This window comes from Astyanax mexicanus, chromosome 24 (assembly GCF_023375975.1).
Source record: "Astyanax mexicanus isolate ESR-SI-001 chromosome 24, AstMex3_surface, whole genome shotgun sequence".
NCBI lineage: Eukaryota > Metazoa > Chordata > Actinopteri > Characiformes > Acestrorhamphidae > Astyanax > Astyanax mexicanus.
In genome coordinates, this window is record NC_064431.1 from 1,472,947 (window position 1) to 1,496,743 (window position 23,797).

The 23,797-nt window shown below is 38.9% G+C and overlaps 1 protein-coding gene across 4 annotated transcripts in view; it reads right to left on the bottom strand.

Annotated features, from left to right (window-relative positions):
• pcbp4 (poly(rC) binding protein 4) overlaps positions 1 to 23,797 on the bottom strand; it is a 123,987-nt gene that overhangs the window by 11,615 nt on the left and 88,575 nt on the right. For 3 of the 4 annotated variants that reach the window (XM_022682213.2, XM_022682212.2, XM_022682215.2), the window contains exons 7-13: positions 21,405 to 21,536; positions 19,751 to 19,879; positions 14,101 to 14,175; positions 12,251 to 12,322; positions 7,803 to 7,844; positions 6,670 to 6,748; positions 2,804 to 2,859 (exon numbers count right to left, since the gene is read on the bottom strand). In XM_022682213.2, coding sequence (XP_022537934.1) covers positions 2,804 to 2,859; positions 6,670 to 6,748; positions 7,803 to 7,844; positions 12,251 to 12,322; positions 14,101 to 14,175; positions 19,751 to 19,879; positions 21,405 to 21,536 — 585 coding nt within the window. The remainder of the gene's footprint in view (positions 1 to 2,803; positions 2,860 to 6,669; positions 6,749 to 7,802; positions 7,845 to 12,250; positions 12,323 to 14,100; positions 14,176 to 19,750; positions 19,880 to 21,404; positions 21,537 to 23,797) is intronic. The other variant, XM_022682214.2, reaches the window with a different exon arrangement.

Genomic DNA, 23,797 nt, shown 5'->3' on the forward strand with positions numbered 1-23,797 from the left:
TAACTTTCACCCTCAGCCGTTCACAGCCTCTCAGAGCTTTTCCCCCCAGAGGAACAAATAACATCAGCGAGGGTAAATCCCCAGGCTTGTAAGGGAGCGGCGGGTCTATTTTGGGGTGAATCCCTGCCGCATTCTGTAATTCGGTGAAGGCAGGGAGCTGAAAGGGAAGGCGGCTCGGTGAAGATGAGGGTGCCGGCTGGAGCTCTCATCGCCAGCTCGCCGGGCAGCCGTCAGCCTTATAGACCCGTCACCTCGTCTCCGCCGCCGTGTTCTCCAGCGCCGGGTCTGATCCCAATCTAATTGCAACATGTTCCCGAGGACTTGGACGGGTGGGCTGCAGCGGAGCAGCGTCTCCTCCGGAGAGAGGGACCTGATTGCGAGTGATAAACAACTTAGTCTGCCAGACGTTTGATGTCTGTTTGATGTCGCCTCACTGTGGAATCTCTGTGCTGGAAGGGCATTTCAATAATAAATGCCACGTTAGCTCTCTGTTTAGAGCTGCTTTGTGAGACTATGAACGTAGATGTGTTTAAATTTGGCCTCTTATGGGGTAAAATATATATTTTATATACAGTATTTAAAAAGAATATCACATATTTGCAAAGGGTTATAAATGTATGAATTACTTGTATGAATATTGCATTACAAATGCATGAGGTACATATATCCCTGCCTGGAGAGAAATGAGAACAGCACTTTATCTGAGGAGCTTCTGTTACTGTTCCTTGCAAGGAGTGTTTGATTTGTATGGCCATAGTATTAGAATATTTCTTGATGTTTATTTACTAGTAAGTAAGTGATCTTGGGATCTATCTTGCGTCATGATGCTTATAGCTATCTTACACCCCACCAAAAGTTTTTCATGATTAATTTCCATGCCTTGCACCTGTACTATTAACATAGCGAAGGACTTAGCAAAAGAATATATTCACGCTGTTGGGCGTAGTGGTCTGTAAGTGAGTGGAGGTGTGTTCATGTAAATATCTGGCGTGTTTCCATCTTGGCGACGAAAAACACAAGTGCTCCAATGACTGATTTAAACCCTGACAACAGTCAACAGTAAGACATACATACCTATCTTAGCTACACAAGTGCACCACATGCTCAATTTTCGGATGTCAAATAATGCAAAGAAAACAAGTTCATATTCATAAAGTTTTAAACGTTTAGAAATCAATATTTGGTGCAATAACCCTGGTTGGTTTTTAATCACAGTTTTTTTAATGCATCTTGGCATCATGTTCTCCTCCACCAGTCTTACACACTGCTTTTGGATAACTTTATGCTGCTTTACTCCTGGTGCAAAAATTCATTCAAGCAGTACAGTTTGGTGGTTTGATGGTTTGTGATCATCCATCTTCCTCTTGATTATATTCCAGAGATTTTTCAATTTGGTACAACAAAATAAAAAAAACTGACCTTCCAAAACAACCAAATCAAACTCAACACTTCAACTCAACACAAGCCTAACGCAATCCGACCAATCACAACTCAAACACCACCAGCACCACAGACCACTATTACAGAATTCTCCTCACCATCCAAACACAAAGCCCACAATCCACCCCTGCATATCTCCACTGTTCGGGGGCTTTGGCCGGGCCCTCGGCCAGCAGATTAATCCAGTGATCTCAGAGAGACGCTGTGAGGGCAGGGGGGTATCTGGGGGGAATCTGGAGGGTACGGGGGGGTGCCCCGGCCGGCTGGCATGACAGGAACGCTGAGCCATCCTCCGGAGTGTCGGGCGGCGGTATTGTGAGCCGGGGGCTCTGATGAAAGACTGCAGGGCTGCTTTATTTACTGCTCTGTTTTGACAGCAGAGGGGCATGAAGTACGTCAGCCGGCGTGACAGCACTGAACCCAACCTTCTGACGCTCCTCAGGGGGAGCCAGGCAGCGAGACGGGCACAGACAGACAGACAGACAGCTGGGAGAATAGACGGATGGACGGATAGACGGACGCTTTGATGAATCTAGGTTACACAAAGAAATACGTAAAGTTTGAAGAAGAGCGGCCTTCTGAGGCCTGCTGGGACTGCATGAGCCGTACTGTGACTTTATGAGCCCACAGTAATGTTATGAACTGTCGCAGGTCTTCATAAACAAGCCCACAGGTGCCCGTCAGTACACCACTCGTCTATCTACACTGTGGTTAATATATTAAACTTATATTACATAAACTTCTGGAGGTAACACTTTCTATGAATTTAATGTCTAGTAGGCTACATAAACATACTCATAACCCATTATATAACATTATTATGCATTCATAAGCCATTATAAACATTATGTCTGTTTATAAAAAATATATTATACATTATATCCATGTTTTTTATGCATTATGAATTGTAATTATTATCATAATTATATAATTATTGCTTATAAGCTGGGAAAAAAAAAAGAGAAAGAGCACTTTATCTGAGGAGCTTCTATTACTGTTCCCTGCAATAATAGTGCTCCAGCCTTAGTGCTTAGTACTTCACTGAAATTCCTGTATAACTCTGTACTTCAGTGGAGTGACTTTACTGCTCCTTAATACCTGACTGATAGAATTTATACATAAGGAGCACCGGATTATAAGGAGTTTTGAGTGCACCTTATAGTGCGAAAAATATGGTATTATTATTATAAAGACACTGAAGCCCAGCTCTGGAAGTTTGAGACATCATCTCCAGACTCCAGACTGAATCTGTGTGTAAGTGTATATAAGTGTATAATCTGTATATAAGTGAACCAGAGCTGCAGGACTTAAGCCGTACAGCACTGGTGTTGCAGAAATGAGTTTTTTAAGGTGGAACTCTTACGTCGTTTGGAATGAGCAGCTCCTGCGACGCCGTCTGGGAGCTGGAGTCCATGCCTGCTGAGAGAGAGGAAGGTTACAGAGTTAATGAAGCCCAGGAGAAGCTGCGGACAACTGTAACCACATTATACATCCCTCAATTATATATCTCCTCTTTCCTCAGCTTAATGCTAATTGTTCACCCATCAGTCTGGACATGGAGGTCAGAACCCCTGAAGGGACCTGACGGGGGGTTTAGAGAAGAGTATAAACTCCACTGGGGAAACGTATTGTGCATATTTATTACAAGCATTAGAATTAAAAGATCCTGGTCTGGGCAGTAAATGTGTTTATTTAGTCATTAAAACAATAATATTAAGAGTATATACTAATAAAATTCATGCAGAGGGTTTTACATCACAGTGTACATCACATTAAAACATAGTATTGTTTATAGTTTATATTGTATTAATCATATTGTAATGTTTCTATTATTCTATTATAATGTCCCAGCAATAGTGCAGCACAGAAATATGTGTAAACATTTAATATATTTGAGACATAAATATAATGTACACTAAAGACGTAGGCTATTTCATTTAAGAAATGTACAGTAGGTTATTTAATTTATTCAATGATTAAAAATAAAAGGCAGCTGGTTTAATCAGAACATGCCTTTTGCACATTTTAAGCCAAGCAAGGTGTATTTTTCCCGTCGTTACGACAGCAAAGACAAACAGACACGCTCTAAATCAAGCTGCACGATGCATGGTTGATGGCTGCCTATAGATCACTAAAACAAGGCCCAATATGTTATAATCATTTATTGCTCCGAGAAACTTTTCTCTGTTTCATTCTATAAACTGCAGACAAAATTTCTTCCAAAATCCAAATAAATATATCGTCATTTTAGAGCATTTATTTGCAGGAAATAAGACAAGTTCATATTCATAAAGTTTTAAGAGTTTATTTGGTGAAAAAACCCTGTTTTTTAATCAGAGTTTTTAATAATGCATCATGGGATGGGCCTGTTCTCCTCCACCAGTCTTACACACTGCTTTTGGATAACTTTATGTTGCTTTACTGCTGCTGCAAAAATTCATTCAAGCAGTTCAGTTTGGTGGTTTGATGGCTTGTGATCATCCATCTCCCTCTTGATTATATTCCAGAGGTTTTTAATTTGGTAAAATCAAAGAAACTCATCATTTTTAAGTGCTGTAGATCCTACACTTCTACAGTATCTATTAGCAGCAGTGTGCAGCACTGACAGTGCCATCTCTGACCACCGTGCTCCTGTGCTATCTTCTCAGGCCACCTGCATACTATCGCTCGCTGTTTAACGACAGACACCGACCTCACTTCCTGTCTGGGTCCAGGGCCTGAGCTGCCCGCCCTGCTCGCCCGTCTCCAGCCCTTATAATAGACTGAAACAGAGCCCTGACAGATGAGCTTTTTACCTCCAACGTAATCGAATTCTCCGGCTGTATCATGAGCGGGAGATGCAGCCGGAGGAAGCTACTATTGTGCTCGTTTTTCTGACGCACGGAAAGTGCTCAGAGGCTTTTACACCCCTCCCTCCATTCCCTCATCATCCCTCCATCCCCCCCGTCATCTCCCCATTCCCCTGATCCGCACTCCTCCTCCTCCTCTTCTTCTTCTTTTCTAAAGCCAAAGTGCTTATTTACTCTAATGCTAACAGTCGTTCAGAATGAAAGGAATGAAAGAAGCTGCTTGGAAAAAACAACAAAAAAAACTAATTTCTAAACAAATATGCAGTTTATGAATCAGTATAAGATACTACAGCTTTCGGCCTTCAAAAATGTATTTAAAAAATATAGTAACACATCTTTTAAATGATTTTATAAAGCGTTATAGTGAATACATCAGCGGATCTCAAACTGTGCTATATGTACCACTGGACAATTCTTGCAAAAATTGTCATTTAATATAAAAAACAGGGTTGAACTAAAATTGCAAACAATAAATAAACTGATTTTTGGGGCTAAAACTGTCCTATTAACATGGTTGCCACTCAAGGTCAACCATAGTTTTATTATATGCCATTAAATGCCAATTTTCCCTAAAGTTGTCCACCCTGTTGCGCAGCTTGCCATCAAAAAAGGGTGGACAAAATGCATGCATGCATGCAAATGAAAATAAAAAGTGATTAACTTGGTAAAAATACGCTATTTCTGTGTAATGCTTAAGCTGTCCATGCCGTCGCAGCAAAATATAATGGTAATTAAAGTCATTTTAGAAAACAATTGGACATGTTTGCAAATCTAGGGCAACCAACTTTTCATTAAGTACCGATTTTTGCTAAAATTGTCCATCCTGTCGCACAGCTTGCAGTGAAAGGCTGCAAAAGTCCAGAGCTGTCCAAACTGTCTCAAAAAATTGCGTTGTAATTGAAGAAAATCCAAACATATCTTTGAAAAAGAACCCTGTCATGCATGTGTCCACCCTGTCACACAGAAAAAAACGTGAAAAAAAAAAACTTATTAACCTGGAAAATATGTTTTCTGTGTAATACTTAAGCTGTCAACCCTGTTCCAGCAAAATATCACGGTAGCTAAAAGCATTTAAAAATTATAATATGTCTTTGAATCAGAACGGAAGTTAACCATTCACAATTCGACATGTTTGCAAAAATTGTCCACCCTGTCATGCATGTGTCATGCACCCTGTTGCACAGCTTGCCATGCATGCAAGTGAAAGTAAAAACAATAAACAAGTGATTAATCTGCGTCAATATGATTGATGTTCAGTCTAAAGTTGACTAAAGCTGATAGACATGATTAATAGTCAAAAGAATAAAAAATGCATTGTTACACAGTGTTTATACAGGTATGTTGCGACACAAAGGACGTGTTATATTGATATTGACCCTGTAGAGTGGTGAGAGAGCGTGCCGTGTCTCGGTGTGATGTCGGAGCATGGGTAATATCCCGTGTCCGCGGGTTCCGGGGAGGGCTGAGCAGATCCCGTCCTCCGGCCCGGCTGGAAATTGGAGTTGAAAAGCCGCTGGTGCTTTTACTGTGAAATCCAGGCTCAGACCGGCCCTATTTTTCCCGGCTCTAATCTACGCCGGCCATATGCTCCTCAGAGTGCAGGTGTATTAGCCGGGTGGGTGAAGGAACCGGGGGAGGTCCATTTGATCTACATTTATGTACCAACAGAGCTTCACCCTGAGATTCCTCCTGAAAGTAGAGGCGCCCGTGACATCGCTCTGAAGCGACGCCGGGGTCAGGAGGACGCTCCATTAGATTCACCTCTAGTGAACTTCAAAGGACAATGGAACAGAGGAGAACGGACTTTGACCGAGTGTGTGTGTGTGTGTGTGTGTGTGTGTGTGTGTTTATGTTTGTGTGCGTTTATATGGTTCATGGCGAATAAAAGATAAAGAATAGAGAATCATAGAGAAAAAAACGGAATAAAAGCGGTATTTGAACACAATCTGGCAACCAGACAGACACTTACTTACACAAATGATGAGCTTCTTTGATTTTAGTGGCATAAAGTTATCCAAAAGCAGTGTGTAAGACTGGTGGAGGAGAACATGATGCCAAGATGCATGAAGAAAAAGACTGTGATTAAAAACCACCAGGATTATTCCACTAAATATTGATTATTTCTGAACTCTTAAAACTACTTTATGAATATGAACTTGTTTTCTTTGCATTATTTGAGGTCTGAAAGCTCATTTTCTGCTAAATAAATGCTCTAAATGACAATATAATATTTCTTCTATTTGATTTTAGGAGAAATGTTGTCTGTAGTTTATAGAATAAAACAACAATGTTCATTTCACTCAAACATAAACCTATAAATAGCAAATAGCTGTATTCTAAGCAAAAAAAAAAATAGATAGAAAGTTGGGTTAATCCATACCGGGCAGGACGGGGGTCGCTGCTGGCTGGGCGATGGGTGCAAGTCCCTGTTGCATGGACAACTGATGCAGCTTGGCCAACTGTGAGAAAGAGAGAGAGATACACAGATAAATAAAACTGGTAGATTAAATAGTTATATGAGAAATATACAGTACAGTGCTGTGAAAGTGAGTTTTGCGCTCTAAAGATTCCTAATGCTCTTGCTTTTTGATCATTTGTACACTTTACAAAATTAGCAAACAGATTAACAAACACATTTTAATTTCAGACAAAGAGAACCTGAGTAAATATAAAAAGCAGTTTCCAAATGATCCTTTTATTTATTAAGGGGGAAGAATGTGAAAACGTATTTACCCCCTAAACTAAATAACGTTGTGGTTGTGTAAGAATTTCTGTGGAGACATTTTTGTCACATTCTTCTTTGCCGAACTGTTTTAATTTAAACACATTGGAGGATTTTTTAGCATTAATGTCCTGTTTAAGATCATCAACAGCATCTCAATCAGACTTTGACTAGACCCTTAAAACCCTCATTTAGTTTTGTTTTTAGCCAATCAGAGGTGGAGCTGCTGGTGTGTTTTTTGGGTCATTGTCCTGCTGCAGATCCCAAGTACATCTGGGCTTAAGGTCACAAATTGATGGGATGATATTCTCATTTTTCGTATTTTCTGGTAGAGAGATCTTAGTCTGATATTAATGTTTGTTTGATAATCAAAAACAAAAGAAATATATAAAAGGGCAAATATTGTTTTAGAACTAGAGAAAAGTGTCCGATATGCTCAATAATGCTAAAAAAATGGATAATCTATACGATCTATAAACGATCTATATCTATATCTATATCTATAAATAGTTTCATCTTCTTGTCTTGTCCATTGTTGCTTCATGTGGCAATTATTAAAGCACGTCTTTGCTAGCTGTACCATGTAATACTGTGCATGTGATAAACTTTCAGGTACAGTATAATTTTAAGAACAAAATTGTTCTTAGAAATACTTCTTAAAATACATGTTAAGAAAAAAAGTAAAACATTTTAAAGAACAATGATTTATGTTAAATATATTTTTATATCTGTTTTCTTTTTTAATGCATAGAAACAGAATGTAAAATGAATCTCCACAGATTGATTCTTACCTCTGAATGTGGAATGCCATATTGGTTCTGTACAGTGTACGCCTGAAACACAGAGAAACACAGAGGGGTTAGATATCTTTGGAGTACATTACTATTAAGATATATAATATACGTTTCCAGATTAACTGCACACATTATCGTGTTATTCTTTATTATTATCCTCCTTTCACCCTGGTCTTTTATCGATGAGCAGGACCCCATAAAACCACCACATAGCAGCTATTATTTGGCAGGTAGGTTTGTCTAATAGAGTGGAGAACACTGAGTAAGCACAGTGTTTAAAAACTCCAGCAGCACTGCTGCTCCTACAGGTTGATCAGAGCTGTATAAATGTTCAGTTCCAGAACTGTATAAACTGAAGTGTCCAGGCGGGAGGATCAGGACTGGGCCTGAAGGCGTGTGATGATGTAATGTTCACCAGCAGTGCATCATCTAAACGTCCGGAGACCGATTCGGTGCCGTTCTGAACCCGGTCCTCCACTGAGGAACACAAAACCCATCCACACATCTACAGCAGGTTTTGTGGAGTCAATGCGTGTCGACGGCGCCGGCGTCGGATCTTTACAGACGCCGCTGCAGCAGCGCATCTCAGGAGGATCACTTTCAATTCCAAGAACTTTTGAGTTCGGGGCCTCGCATCAAAGAGAATACGGAGCACAGCTAGCAGACGCTACGGCTAACGGAGCAGCAGCCGCTATTCCCACAGGCGCTCTTATATAAGCCTGTTTAAAAGTTTAAACACACTGCAGAGAGAGAGAGAGAAGTAAAGAGGGAAAGAGAGAATGAGAGAGAGTGGGTGAGAGAGAGAAGGACAGAGAGAGAGAGAGAGAGAGAGAAAGAGAGAGACTGAGAAAGAGATAGGAGGAGAGAGAAAATACAGAGAGATCCAAGTAAAGAAGGAAAAAGAGAATGAGAGAGATAAAGCTACAATGATGGAGAGAGAGAAGGACAGAAAGAAAGAGCTACAAGGATAAAGAGAGAAAGAGAGAGAGAGAGGGGTAGAGAAAGAGAAGGACAGATAGAGAGAGAGAGAGCACCACATAGAGAGAAAGAGAGGGACTAAAAAAGAGAGAGAGAGAGAGAGATCCAAGTTAAGAGGGAATGAGAGAATGACAGGGGGTGAGAGAGAGAAAGACAGAACAAGAAAAAGAGATAGAGAGAGAGCTAAAAGAATAAAGAGAGAGAGAGAGTGGTAGAGAGAGAAATAAGGAAAAGAAGAATGAGAGAGAGAGCAACAAGGATAAAGAGAGAAAGAGAGAGAGACTTAGAAAGAAAGAGGAGGAGAGAAAAAATACACAGAAAGAAATACAAGTAAAGAGGGAAAGAGAGAATAAGACAGAGTGGGTGAGAAAGAGCTATAAGGAGAAAGCGATAGAGAGAGGCAGAGAGAGAGAGAGCTACAAGGAGGGAGAGAGACAGAGAGAAAAAAAGGATGAGAGAGGGCTACAAGGATAAAGAGAGATAGAGAAAAGAGAGGCGGAGGGGAGAGAGAATACACACAGATAGATACAAGTAAAGAGGGAAAGAGAGAATAAGAGAGAGCGAGAGAGCTAAACAGAGAACTACAAGGATAAAGAGAGAAAAAGAGAGAGAGAACTACAAGAAGAGAGAGACCAATTCATTTGAGATTATTAAATTATTATTAAATTATTTAATTAAATTAAATATTATGATTTGCATTATTGAAGTGGCAGCCAATTGTGCACAACTCACTCTTAACTGGAAACAACCACACTGACCCCGGACAGAGTTGCAGTCAGTTTAGAGCAACCAATTAACGTTTTTGGACTGTAGAAGGAAACTTTTTGGCGTACTGTTCTTTTTTGCGTATAGTTTTTGAAGAAGCTTTGAGAAGGACGTACTTCATTTACTCCATTTAAAGCACTTCATTTATTTACTGCTGCTCTTTTTCTCGCTCTATTCCTTCTTCTTCTCTTCCTGTCTGAGCGCAGCACCGTCGTAAAAAATGTGTAAAAGCATTAATCGCCTTACCCGAGCACTTAACACAGCGTAATCCCCCCCCCCAACTCTCTTTCTCTCTCTCTCTCTCTCTCTCTCTCTCTCTCTCTCTCTCTCACACACACACACACACACTGAGACAAACACTCAATGCACTCATGCGGAGCCTTCATTAGCCAGAGCCGCTGTGATGCTGACAGTCCCCAGGTTCTTGCCAGGCAGCACTTATCTGAACTCATTCCGGAGGCTGCCAAACGCCTCGGCCCGCCTCGTGTCATGTCCCCGCTCCAGCGAGTGACTGAGTGACTGAGTGTGTGTGTGTGTGAAGTGTGTGTGTGTGTGTAGTGTGTGTGGGAGTGTGTATTTGTTTGTGCGGGTCAGATACCTCCCCTGTTTTAGCCATACTCAGATAAGAGCTACATAAGAGCTAGCATCGCTAGCGTCATTGAGCATAAGGGCCAAGTGTCCCTAGTGAAAAAAATATATACTTAATTATACTTAAAACATATTGAAAAATGTCTAAGATTTATGTACTTAAACTATAGTAAAAGTACATTAATATTATACTTTCATCAAATGTTCGAAAGTAACCTTTGATCATACTTTAAAAAGGTACAATATTGTATCTTATAAATAATAAAAAAAATAAATAGACTACCATGAAGTACATTTTTAGTTTAATGTAATTCAATATACTTCTAAAATACTTCTTTCCAAATATACTTTTGTACATTTTTAGCAAAGTGTGTTAAAAACAGCTGTTCCAGTAGTTTACTTAAAGTACAACGTATGAATGTATCAACTTTTTAGAAAGTAAATTAAATTACTAATACTAATTTAAAAAAAAGATTAAAGTACATTTTTAACAGGCTAAAAAATATTTTTTATACCCAACGAAGTATAGTATACAACAAGTGTGCTACTTACAACAAGTATATATATTTGTTCTCTAATCTAATAAATAGATCACATATATTTAACATCAATTCTTAGTACATATACTCTAATAAACCTGGTGTATAATAATAGTGATACTTGAGATACTTGTATAATAAATAACTGTAAGCATATTTAAAATATGGGATTACATACTGTACATGAAGTAGTTTAAATGTTTAAATGTTACTTTAAATAATATGTAAAATAGTTCCATTTTAGTTGTACAGTTAAATACACTTTAAGCACAATTTAAGTAAGATTTTTTTGTATATACAATTAAAGTATAATAATAAGTGCAAAAAAGTATATGTGTATTATATTTTAGCACTCTTTACATATACTGATTAATAATAATGTGGCTACAAGAACACTTTCGTGCACTATAGCATAATAATAATAATGCGTAGTATACTACTTTAAGCTACTTTTTCTTCACTAGGGTATAGTAAAACACACACACATGCAAGCAATACACTTATACAAGTAAGCAGGCTTGGCCTTAATACTTCATGCCCCCCAGTGTTCTCCACCAGTGTGTGCTAAGCTGCTAACTGTAGAATAGCTGATTTTATCGCTAACCAGACCTACAAATAACACCCCCTCCATCCCCCATCAGCCCCCAGTGGTTTGACTTACACTTACAATCAAATATAACCTCCAACACACCGTCAGTCAGTCAGTCATCACAGGTCAGACACCACAGCTAAAGCAAATAATCACTATATAAGTGTATTCCCAAATATAGATTGGCAACTTTAGATTTGGGTCAACTCCTCAGCGCCCAATTCAGGTGGTTTCCGGTTGAGAGTGCGCTGTGCGTGATTGGCTGTTGCTTCTCACCTTTTGCGTGTGTATGTGTTGATTAGTGTTAAGTGTAAAAGGTTATATGGTCCATATCGTATTGTACACGATAATATTGCCAATATTTTTGAATATGGTGAACTATGATATTATACCCTGAAATATGGTGCCATATCACCCACCCCTAATTACTAAAATCACATCAGGGTTCTACTTTTTTAGTGTTTTTAGCAAATGAAAAATTCACACTGTTCTTAGAATTGCCCATTAAATATCTACTAGAGAGATTATATCTGTACAGTATCATTTATTTTACTTTAATCCTGGATATATGGATATATTTGGAGAGCATTATTAAATTATTAGTATTATGACTGATCATTCTGGATTATTGACTTCTGTTCCAAATCTGATGATAAAATTCTTGTATTTTTAATATCTCAGTTAGGGGTGTGCCATATCATATTGTATGCAATAATAATAAAAAATAATTTTAATTTTCTTGTAGTAGTGTATTCTTGATTTTTTTTTTATTTAGTTTATTTAGTTTTGTTATATCGCCAAGAGTATCGTTATCGCGAAAGTACCATAAAATATCGTGATAATATTTTAGGACCATATCGCCCACCCCTATATGTTTCTATGAAGGTGCTATATAAGAATTAACTTCACTATTCAAGATAAAGCTCAATAAGAATTTTTTTTTGTCAAAATGCTAAAGCTTAAAAGCTTAAAATGCTAATACTTACTTGTTGCAGATCCAGAGCTCCTTGAGCCACTGAGAAAAGAGGGTGAGAGCCGAACTCGGACGCTTCAAAAACCTTCAGAAGGCAAAACAGGGACATTAAAAACACAAAGACCAAAGGTTTTCAATTGCTATAACTGGTATTAAAGAATAATGATGGGTATTATCATCAATGCCAGCCTGTTGTTATTGTCATTATCAGAAATGTGGCATGAACGCCAACACAGTCAAAGCTAAGGAGCTTCGCCGCATTCGTTTCCTCTGATAGACGCTAATCTCGCTCTCGTCCTGATACGCCGATATATCAAAGTTAGGCACTATCACGAAACTCAGCATCGCTCTCTTCTTCTCTTCCAGCCAACGACTCAAAAGCACTTTTAATGATGATGAATATTCATGAGCCTGATTGATCTTAGCGCTACTGTTGCTTCATGCAAAGGCGAGATGGTAATGAATAGTCATGCCAAGATGAATAAATATTACAGTCGTTCCACTGGAGTGTGCTGGTTATAGTTATAGAGAGTAAACTGGGAGATAATTCACTGTGTGAAATGATGATGGGAGATAAATCGGATTCACGGGATGAGTCAAAGAGACAAACGTCAGGGAGTGAACCATGTAAATATGTGCAAGACTCTGTTTAAGGCTGTTTAACGTTAAACGGATAAATAGTTAAACAGTTAAATGGCAGCTTTCAAGATAATAGTGTAGACGTAAAGTAAAATATTATAAATGAGACCACTTTAGTTTGCTATTCATAGGTAAAAATGTTTGAGTAAAATGAACATTGTTGTTTTATTCTATAAACTACAGACAACATTTCTCCCAAATTCCACATAAAAATATTCTTATTTAGAGCATTTATGGTGGAATAACCTTGATTTTTAATCCCAGTTTTTTATGAATCTTGGCATCATGTTCTCCTCCACCAGTCTTACACACTGCTTTTGGATAACTTCATAACTTTGGATACTTAATCTATGTATCTTTTAACTGATATATTGCATAAGAAATATAAGAATATATCTATCTACCTACATACCTACCTACCTACCTACCTACCTACCTACCTACCTATGTACCTGCCTATCTATCTATCTATCTATCTATCTATCTATCTATCTATCTATCTATCTATCTATCTATCTATCTATCTATCTATCTATCTATTTATCTTTTATATTGCATAAGAAATATAAGAATATAAGAAAGGTGTAAGACAGCAGTAATAATACAGGTGTAGGTACAGGTGTATCTACAGGTGTAGGTACAGGTGTATGTACAGGTGTAGGTACAGGTGTAGATACAGGTGTAGGTACATGTGTAGGTACAGGTGTTTGTACAGGTGTAGGTACAGGTGTATGTACAGGTGTAGGTACAGGTGTATGTACAGGTGTATGTGCAGGTGTATGTACAGGTGTAGGTACAGGTGTATGTACAGGTGTAGGTACAGGTGTAGATACAGGTGTATGTACAGGTGTAGGTACAGGTGTAGGTACAGGTGCAGGTACAGGTGTAGGTACAGGTGTAGGTACAGATGTAGGTACAGGTGTTATGTACAGGTGTATGTACAGGTGTATGTACAGGTGTAGGTACAGGTGTAGATACAGGTGTATGTACAGGTGTAGGTACAGGTGTAGGTACAGGTGCAGGTACAGGTGTAGGTACAGGTGTAGGTACAGATGTAGGTACAGGTGTTATGTACAGGTGTATGTACAGGTGTATGTACAGGTGTAGGTACAGGTGTATCTACAGGTGTAGGTACAGGTGTAGGTACAGGTGTTATGTACTGGTGTAGGTACAGGTGTATCTACAGGTGTAGGTACAGGTGTAGGTACAGGTGGAGGTCCTCACCTGATTTCCAGACAGCAGCACGGCCCCCGGCGAGGGGCTGGGACGGTACGGGATGGTGGCGCCCTTGGGAGGAGACTGTGGGAGAGACAGGAAGAGGAAGAGGACAGAATTGGAGGGTGTTTGCTGAAGCGAGGCGTGACATTCTGAGATGAAATGTCTGAATTGGGAGCGTGAGGAGCTGCTGGTTTACGGGGGGAGATTTCAGGCTTTATTCACCGTGCTCTGTGTCTCTACAGCAAACACAGCGGCGCCTGAATTAAATTGAATTCTCGCTCCCAACGGTTCTTCAATTAGAGCTACAGCAGGAGAACATACATACATGCAGCACAGCTTCAGCCCAGATCTGCTATTCTACTGGATGCCTTCTTATAGTCGTATAATCAACGTTCTTATACCTAACATTAATTATTAGCATAATGAATACAACTATATTTCAATTGAGTGGAAATAAAAATACCAGATGGTTACTATGTTGTTGTTATTTAGATGCTACAGTATTACTAAGGGGCCCCTCCAGCGTTGCTAGGGTATTGCTCCTAAGTGGTTGATAAGATGTTGCTTCAGCATAACTAGGTGGTCACTATGGTGTTTCCAAATGTTTGCTATGGTATCATATATGTCATATATGATTGCTTATGTTTTGCTAGGTGCACAGCTCGGGTGGATTTTCTCTGGGTGTTTCAGGTGGCTACTATGGTACAAATACAGTTACAGTGTCGCCAGGCACTGCTAGGGTGTGGCTTAGTGGTTGCAAGACAGTTGCTAGGCAGTTTACATGGTGATGACCACTAAGTGGTCTCTTTCATCTTGCTATAAGGTTGCTACAGTATCTAGGATGGTTGCAATGGTGATATTGTAGAGTACTATGTGGACTCTCTGGTATGCAAGGTGGTTGCTAAGGTTTTGCTCTGGTATTTTAGGTGGTTACTATGGTGTTTCAAGGTAGTAACGTTACTATAGTGTTGTCAGGCATTTGCTAAAGTGTTGCTTAGTGTTTGCCAAAAGGTTGCTAGGCAGTTTACATGGTGATGAGCTATTCCAGGTGGTTCCAATGCTGTTGCTAGGTGGCTGCTATTATGGTGCAAACTGGCCACTATGGTATTGCTATGGTGGTTGATATGATGTTGCTTTAGTGTTACTAAGTGGTCCTTTGAATCTTGCTAGATGGCTGCTACAGTATCTAGGATGGTTGTTCTGTGGACTCTCTGATGATGCCAGGTGGTTGGTAAGGTTTTACAGGTATTACAGGTGGTTACTATGGTGTTGCAAGGGGATTGGTTACGTTAATATAGTGTTGCCAGGCATTAAAGTGTTGCTTAGTGGTTGCAAAACAGTTGCCAAAAGGTTGCTAGGCAGTTTGCATGGTGTTGAGCTATTCTAGGTGGTTTCTATGCTGTTGCTAGGTGGCTGCTGTGGTATTACAGGTGATATAATCCCATATTAAGTAACTCTGGATCATTTCTACTGGAAAAAGAGCATGCTGCATGCATAGACATTTTATTAACATCTATAAACACCTATATAATTAATACATATATCTACATCAGATCACGTGCGGTCTTTATACAGTATTACATACGTCTGTTGTTATATAATATCCTGACTGGTCGAGGTCTGAGATAAGTGTACGTTGGTCTGAGTAGTCGGGGGCGGAGACTAATGCGCTGTATTACCTTAATGAGTGGAAATGCTGACAAGCTGAACAGAAATGTAATGTGCTTATCGATCAGCTCTTCAGCACATTACTTACGAGCGGCCCATTATCCTTAAACAGGAAGCCCATTTGCTTAGATTATTTTCTGTATATTGTGCAGATTGATGATGCTTTCTGGCGCTGGTGCTCGAACGGGGGCGTCCTCAATTAAGCCTGAGTGAACCGGACAAATCTACATTACCTCTAATAGTTCGCCAAAATAATAAGTCATTTTAGAGTCATCTCAGAGAAGCTGAAATAATAAAACAAATGTGGACTTGGTTATAAATTCTAATTTGAGCTGATTCTTAAACATAAAATACTCAGTAAATCACTTATTATAGTTATTTTGTATGAAAACTAGAATGGAACTTTTTTAAAGTGGAACGAGTTAGAAGTCAATCCAAGTTAAACAAAAATCGTGTTTGATTAAAAAATCACCATTTAGTCACTTCATGTTTATATTTTCTTATTCTGTTTTAACTTTTAGCCATTTTTTGTTTATTTTATTTATGTCATCCTTTTATTTGTTTTATTACTGGGTTTACTTTTGGCCTTTTACCCTTTTTATTTCATTTATTTTGTCCTTTTACTTTTTTAACTTTTTGATTTTGGTTCCATTATTTACCTTTTTTATTACTCCTCTATTTATTTAATTGTGTTTATATCATTATTATTTTGATCGGAACACTTTATTTGGATGGTCCATTTGATGACCTCATTGATGCTCAACTGACTTTCAACTAACATTCAACTTAATGCCTATTAACTGCAACTTAACCTTATGTTGAATGGAAATTATTCAAAATAGAGCATAACCCTATACCAAACCGGTACCACTTTAAAATAAGACTACCTTTATAAAGGGTTTATAATTAGTTTATTAATGGTTACTAATTAGGTTGTAAATGCCTTAAAAATCATTAATAATCAGTTATAACACATACATAGAAAGGGCAACAATATAGATTGCTGTGGGTTCACTATTTGGCAAACAACAGGTCATTGTTGCCCTTTCTACGTATGTGTTATAACTGATTATTAATGGTTTTTAAGGCATTTATAAACCATTTATAAACCCTTTATAAAGGTAGTCTTATTTTAAAGTGGTACCCCTAACCCTAACCTTAATCTTAACCTAAAATTTAAATCTAACCTTAAACCCAATTCTAAAATGTTCATTCATTAGAGAATCATTTACTTTCACCTTTCAGTTAAATTACATTTAATAGACATGCAGTTGAATGTCAGTTGAATGTCAGTTAAGCATCATCAAATGGACCATCCAAGTAAAGTGTTACCATTATTTAATTATTTCTCTCTTTAATTTTTTGCTTTACATTGCTTTACAACACTGAACCCACCAGGTGCTTATTTGTATTTTATTTGTATAATTATTTGTATTAATATTAGTATCATAGCAACATTTGCTTTAATATAAATATATAGCTGATCTAAATTAATACAGTGAGATTGAGATCCAGATTCATCGAGGCGCAGTCTTATCGCTGCTCGGTCAGGTGCAGCGAATGTTTTAAAACATTCATCGGGTCACTTTGCATAATTTGCATCCCGCAGCAGATGACAACAGCCAGCAAGGAGCGTTCCTGCAGCCAGGCCTGCAGCTTTCAGTGCAGGGCTTAGAAAAAACCAGTGTGAGGAGCCATCCTACCTTCTGGCTCTTTAACGCTGCGAGGAGAGGCGTGCTTATGAAGTCGGCTGATTAAAAGTAAAAGCCTCTCCCGTTTGAGTAAAAGGACAATGATCTGAAAGCGAATTCATTTCGGATCTGAGGGAATAAACTCAGTGATCGCACCTCGCTGACAGATCGTTTCTGCTCGTTTGGAAGCAGCCCTCAGAAGCAGATAGAAAGCGCATAAAAAATTACAAATCACTTCATGCTCTGCGGGAGATTATTATAACGGTCCGTACAGGCGCTGCTTTTTGCAAAAGAGGCTGCAAATACTGTGCAATATTTCAGACAAGCCGTTTAAAGCTGCGTTCAAGCTTTACAGACTGTATATTTGTATTAAAAGCTCCAATAAAATATTGCAAAAGAAAATGTGTCATCCCAAGGCTAGCAGCGGCTTAACCTAAAAACCGTAAAAGAATTAACACAGAGTTTCAAGACTCAAGTGTGTGAGTCTGAGTAGGGTTTTGAGAGTGAGTATTGAGAATCTGAAGTGTGTATCAGGTCTATGTTCAGGTCTAGGTCAAGTTTAAAGTCTATGTGAATCAATGCTGAAATGCAAAAAAAATTGTCACCTTGAGGCTAGCAAAGGCTTAAACCAAAAATAGTAAAGGAATTACCACAGTGTTGAGTTTTGAGAGGCTGTATTGAGAATCTGAATTGTGTCTCAAGTTTTTGGGTTGAGTCTTTTTCCAATTTGAGTCTTGAGACTCTAGGGTTAGGGTCTATGTAAGCATCAATGCTAAAATATTGCAAAAAAAAAAGTGTCATCCCATGGCTACCAATGGCTAAATGCAAAAATAGTAAAGGAATTACTACAGAGTTGAGTTTTAAGAGTCCGTATTGAGAATCTGAACTGTGTCTCAAGTCTCTGGGTTGAGTCTGAGTCCAATTTGAGTCTTGAGAGTCTAGAGTTTAAATGTAAGTAAGCGTAAGTGCTAAAATATTGACTTAAACCAAAAATAGTAAAGGAATTACTATAGAGTTGAGGTTTGAGAGTCTGTATTGTGAGTTTAAACTGTGTCTTAGGTCTTTTGGTTGAGTCTGAGTCCAATTTGAGTCTTGAGAGTCTAGGGTGTAAGTCTATGCTGTATCTATAAATGCTGAAATATTGCAAAAAAAAAATGTCATCTCAAGGCTAGCAATGGTTTAACCCAAAAATAGTAAAGTAATTACCACAGAGTTGAGTTTTGAGAGTCTGTATTGAAAATCTGAATTGTGTCTCAAGCCTTTGGGTTGAGTCCAATTTGAGTGTTCAGAGTCTAGAATTTAAGTCTACATTGCACAAAAATGTGTCATTCCAAGCCTAGCAATGGTTTAACCCAAAAATAATAAAGGAATTACCACAGAGATGAGGTTTGAGAGTCTTTATCAAGAAGCTGAATTGTGTCTCGGGCCTTTAGGTTGAGTCTAAGCCCAATCTGAGTCTTGAGAGTGCAGGGTTTGAGTCTAAGTTAGTGTTAATGCTGAAATTTTGCAAAAAATGTGTCATCCCAAGGCTAAAATGGCTTTACTCAAAAATAGTAAAAGATTTACCACAGAGCTGAGGTTTGAGAGTCTGTATTGTGAGTTTAAATTGTGTCTCAAGTCTTTAGGTTAAGTCTAAGCCTAATTTAAGTCTTACAAGTCTAGAGTTTAAGTAAGCATCAAAGCCTAAATATTGCAAACAAAAGTGTCATTACAAGGCTAAAATGGTTTAACCCAAAAATAGCAAAAGATTTACCACAGAGTTGAGTTTTGAGAGCTTAAACTCTGTCTTAAGTCTTTTGGTTGAGTCTGAGTCCAATCTGAGTCTAGGTGAGCGTCAAGTCTTTGAGATGCAAGTCTGGGTTGTTTTGAGGCTTTGGTTGCAAGTTTTATTCAAGTCTTAAACTTAAACCATGAAGTGCAAGGGATTGAAGGAGGCAGAAAACGTGAGAAAACTTGAATAAATGGTTCAATAGTCTTTACTAAGCATCGAACTGCATCCTTCCTGAAGTATAAGAGACAGATATAGACTAAATGGCACAATAAAGAACTGAAAAAAGGTCTACACAACCTACACATGATATGTGAATACTGAAGGGCAAATCCTTCAACACCCATTGATACATGGAGTAAAACAGCAATTCCATAAAATAACCTTATAATAAAGATCTATGCACTTCTTTAAAGATCAGTTCTTTTTTGTGTCATCTTCTGCAATCGATTCAATAAAGTTAGACCTCAGACAGAAGTGTTACTGGTGGGTTAAATAATAATAAAAAAAGGATATAACCCAGCCGTACCTCGAGTATGACAGTGCAGATGAGTTTGACACACTGAATAATGGCGTCTTGGCTTCCAGATATCGTCACTCCTCGTTCTGTGGAGTTGGGAAGCAGGTCTCCTGCTACCTGCACTTGTGCCCCCGTGCTCTGTCAACGAGAAAATAACCCAGATGTAGAAAAAGTCACTGCAATGCTTCAAAATATAGAAAAATGCATTTCCTGGACAGTACAGGGTCTTCTTCTGCGAATGCAGTAAATATGCTGAAAAATGCGACAAGATTTACTGTGCAAGAAATGCAAGAAAGTTACTTTATTTCAGTAATTCAGTTCAAAATGTGACACTCATATATCATATAGATGTATTAAACACACAGAGTGATCTATTTTAAGTGTTTATTTCTTTTATTGTTGATTATTGATTATGGCTTACAGCCAATAAATAAACCCAAAAAATCAGTGACTCAGAAAATTAGAAAATTATATAATAAGACCAATTGGTACTTTTTTTGGCAGTGTGGGCAAAACTGTGCCAAGTCCTGCTGGAAAATGAAATCCGCATCTCCATAAAAGTTGTCATCAGCAGAGGGAAGCTGTAAGATATGAAGTGCTGTAAGTGGGAATTTTGTGGGAAAACAAAACTGCACTGACTTTAGACTTCATAATAAAACACAGTGGCTCAACACCAGCAGATGACAGACATGACTCTCCAAACCATCACTGATCATCAGTAAATTTTACATTTCAATTAAAGTAAATCAAGGGATCAGAGTCTGGAGGAAGAGTGGAGAGACTCACAGTCCAAACTGCTCGAGGTCTAGTGTGAAGTTTCCACCAATCAGTGATGGTTTAGAGAGTCATGTCTGGCATCTGCTGGTGTTGATCCACTGTGTTTTATTATCAAGTCTAAAGTCAGTGCAGTTTTGTTTTCCCACAAAATCTTACAGCACTTCATATCTTACAGCTTCCCTCTGCTGATAACAGCTTTTATAGAGATGTGGATTTCATTTTCCAGCAGGACTTGGCACACTGCCCACACTGCACCAAAAGTACCAACTGGTCTTATATACAGTAATATTCTACCTACATTTCTGAGACACTGATTTTAAAAGGCTTTTCATTGACTGTAAGCCATAATCAGTCATTAACAATAAAAGAAATAAACTCTAAAATAGATCACTCTGTGTTTAATACATCTATATATAATATATGAGTTTCACATTTATTTTTTAACTAAATTACTGAAATAAGCCAATAATTTTACAGCTAATTGCTGTGATTGTTTCCAGCATTGTTTTTTTTTTTTTACAGCATAGAAAGTCACTAATGATTCAGCAAAAGCACAACCTCTCCAAACCGACTCTCAACCCCTGTTCGATTAATTTAACACATTTCCTGCCGCCATCCACCTCCATCCATTTCCTGCATTAGTGACCACTCCCAAAGTTAGCATGACCCAGCACTGAGCATTACCTCATCCCCGGGCCGGCAGCAGGGAGACCGTAAATGCAAAATAAATGGGTTTTTACTGGCATCCAGTGCCATGAAATATGCAATGGTGCAAGCAGTTTTAACATAGAGCACGGCTCCTTAGAGGACTTCTAGAGGAGGTAGAGTGAGAGAAAGAGAGAGAGAGAGAAAGAGAGGATGGGTGGGAGAGCGAGATAGCACTTACCTCTCTGATCTCTTTGATTTTGGAGCCTCCCTTGCCAATGAGAGATCCGCACTGGCTGGCAGGGATAACCAGCCGCAACGTGACCGGAGGCTTGCTGGTGACTGTACCATTAGCCACGAGCGCAGTCAGGTCCTGCCATACATACAAAAAGAGCGGAGCACTTTGAGTGGCTACATTGTGGATTTAACAGACACCAGGGATGAATAAAAATAAAGCGATTTGACATTTTCAACAGTGTGGAATTATGTGCCAAAGCTTGGCGCTGAGGAACAGTTCAATGGACATTTAAATCTGGGCTCCCTAAACAAGCTGTAAATCTGTATTAGAGACTGTAAAAAAAGATGGACGCCGTGTCGCCATTCCCATTCATTCAATGAAAATGAAGCCAAAATCTTCCGCCATGTTGGCGATCCTGATACCCGAGTCTGTAGAGCGCAGTAGAGACCAGAGGAGGGAGAAAGACTGTGGAGAGACCGCCTACTCATTTAAATAACCCCGCCCCTGAGGGCTGCCTCCACAGAGCTATACATAGTCTATGATCCCGCCCATACAGTCATTGGTCCCGCCCCGGCTAGGTGTAACCCCGCCCTTTTACACACCAATAACCACACCTTTTTTAAATAGAGCTGAATAACGTTTTAAAAAATGAATAATTGACAATATAAGCAGAGGTTACACTAAAGCTGCTGCATTTAAATAATGGAGGTAGAATTACAGTATATTGGATTTAAAAAAAAAAAACTGATTGAAAGTTGTTCTGTTTTGCCTGTTTTTGAAACCTATGGGGATGGGTGGGGTCACACAGCTTTATAGCTTTCTGCAACCGAACAGCAGGGGGCGCCCGACCTGTGGTGGCTTCACTTTTGAGAGACGATGCTCTGTCCAGCTATATACAGTCTATGATATGGCCTGACTGGATACTGTACCTCAGGTGTGGACAACAAGGACTAGAGTCCAGCACAGTTTGCACACCTGCAATTGTAAAAGTTTCTATGGTCCAGATCAGTTGATGAGTTTGTTTAATTACGTCCGTATTTTTCTAATACTTTAAAACCTTACATGGTAGGGATCTTGCATTAACAACAGGGTCAATCCAGTCAAGTAATAATAATTCCCACAGCTGCTGTATGTGGTGAATGTTTGGGTCAGAGCGAGTAGAGTCTTTAAAGATATCCTGATATGTGGAAGCTACAAGATACAGAGCTACAAGCAGAGCTTTCACTGTTGTTTTAGAAAGATCCCTTCGCGTTAACAGACGTTGACATCTATTGATCTCAGGGTCTTCTTTAGGGCATCTTTAAAGACTCCTGAACTCAATCACAGCTGATCAATTGAATCATGGCTCAGCTCCATCCTGATTCTGGTCGGTATCTTGTGAAACGAGAACATTCCAGAAGATGGAAATGAATTCTCTGTAAAGCCCATGTCTGTGGAAAGAAGGACCTTGTCACAATCACGATAACAGTGACTATTCTGATTTATTGATTTAGGGTCTTCTTTAAGACATCTTTAAGACTTCTCTTAACCTCATTCTGAGCTGATCAATTCTATAGTGGCTCAGGTCCATCTTGATCCTGGTCAGTATTTTCTAAAATGAGAAAATCCAGAAAAAGACTGAGCACCATAAGCTTTCCGATTCCATGCTTGCAGAGGTGCCTTATCACGCAGCCTCATTAACAGAGGCTACATCTATTGATTTCAGGATCTTCTTTAAGGCATCTTTAAATACTTCTGATCTCGTCTGCAGGTGATTAAGTCAACTGCACCTCAAGTCCATCCGGATTCCAGTTTGTACCTTCTGACCATAGGCCATTCCAAAAGACGTCTACTGATACCAGCGTCTTTTTAAAGACATTTTTAAAGATTTTGAATGAATTCACAGCTGATTAATTCAATTGAGGCTTTTACTGTATTTGTACTGAACATACTGAACAATTTATTAGAAAAATAGGGAGCACCGAATAGTCCTGTGAGTTAAAGAACCACCACTATGATTGGGAGATCGCTGGTTTGAATCCCGGTCATGCAGCTTGCCATCAGCTTCCAGAGCCCAGAGAAAGCACTGTTGGCCTTACTCTCTCTCTCTGGGTGGGTACAGTAGATCACTTCTAGGGTGATGTCGATCAGCACAAGGCATCTGTGAGCTGATGTATCGAAAACTGAGTCACTGCACTTTCCTCTGAAATCTCGTTGTGGCATATATAATTGTTGAAGCAGCTAAATAGTCAATCAGCCTAGCTTAAATAGAAGAATTAATGGTAGAAAATTAGAAATAGACTCGAGCAACATCAGTTCCACACTCAAGTCCATCCTGATCCCTCTCTTTGTACCTTCAAAAATGAGAACGTTCCAGAAGACTGAATTCCAATTCCAAGCTTGCAGAGAGTCCCTTT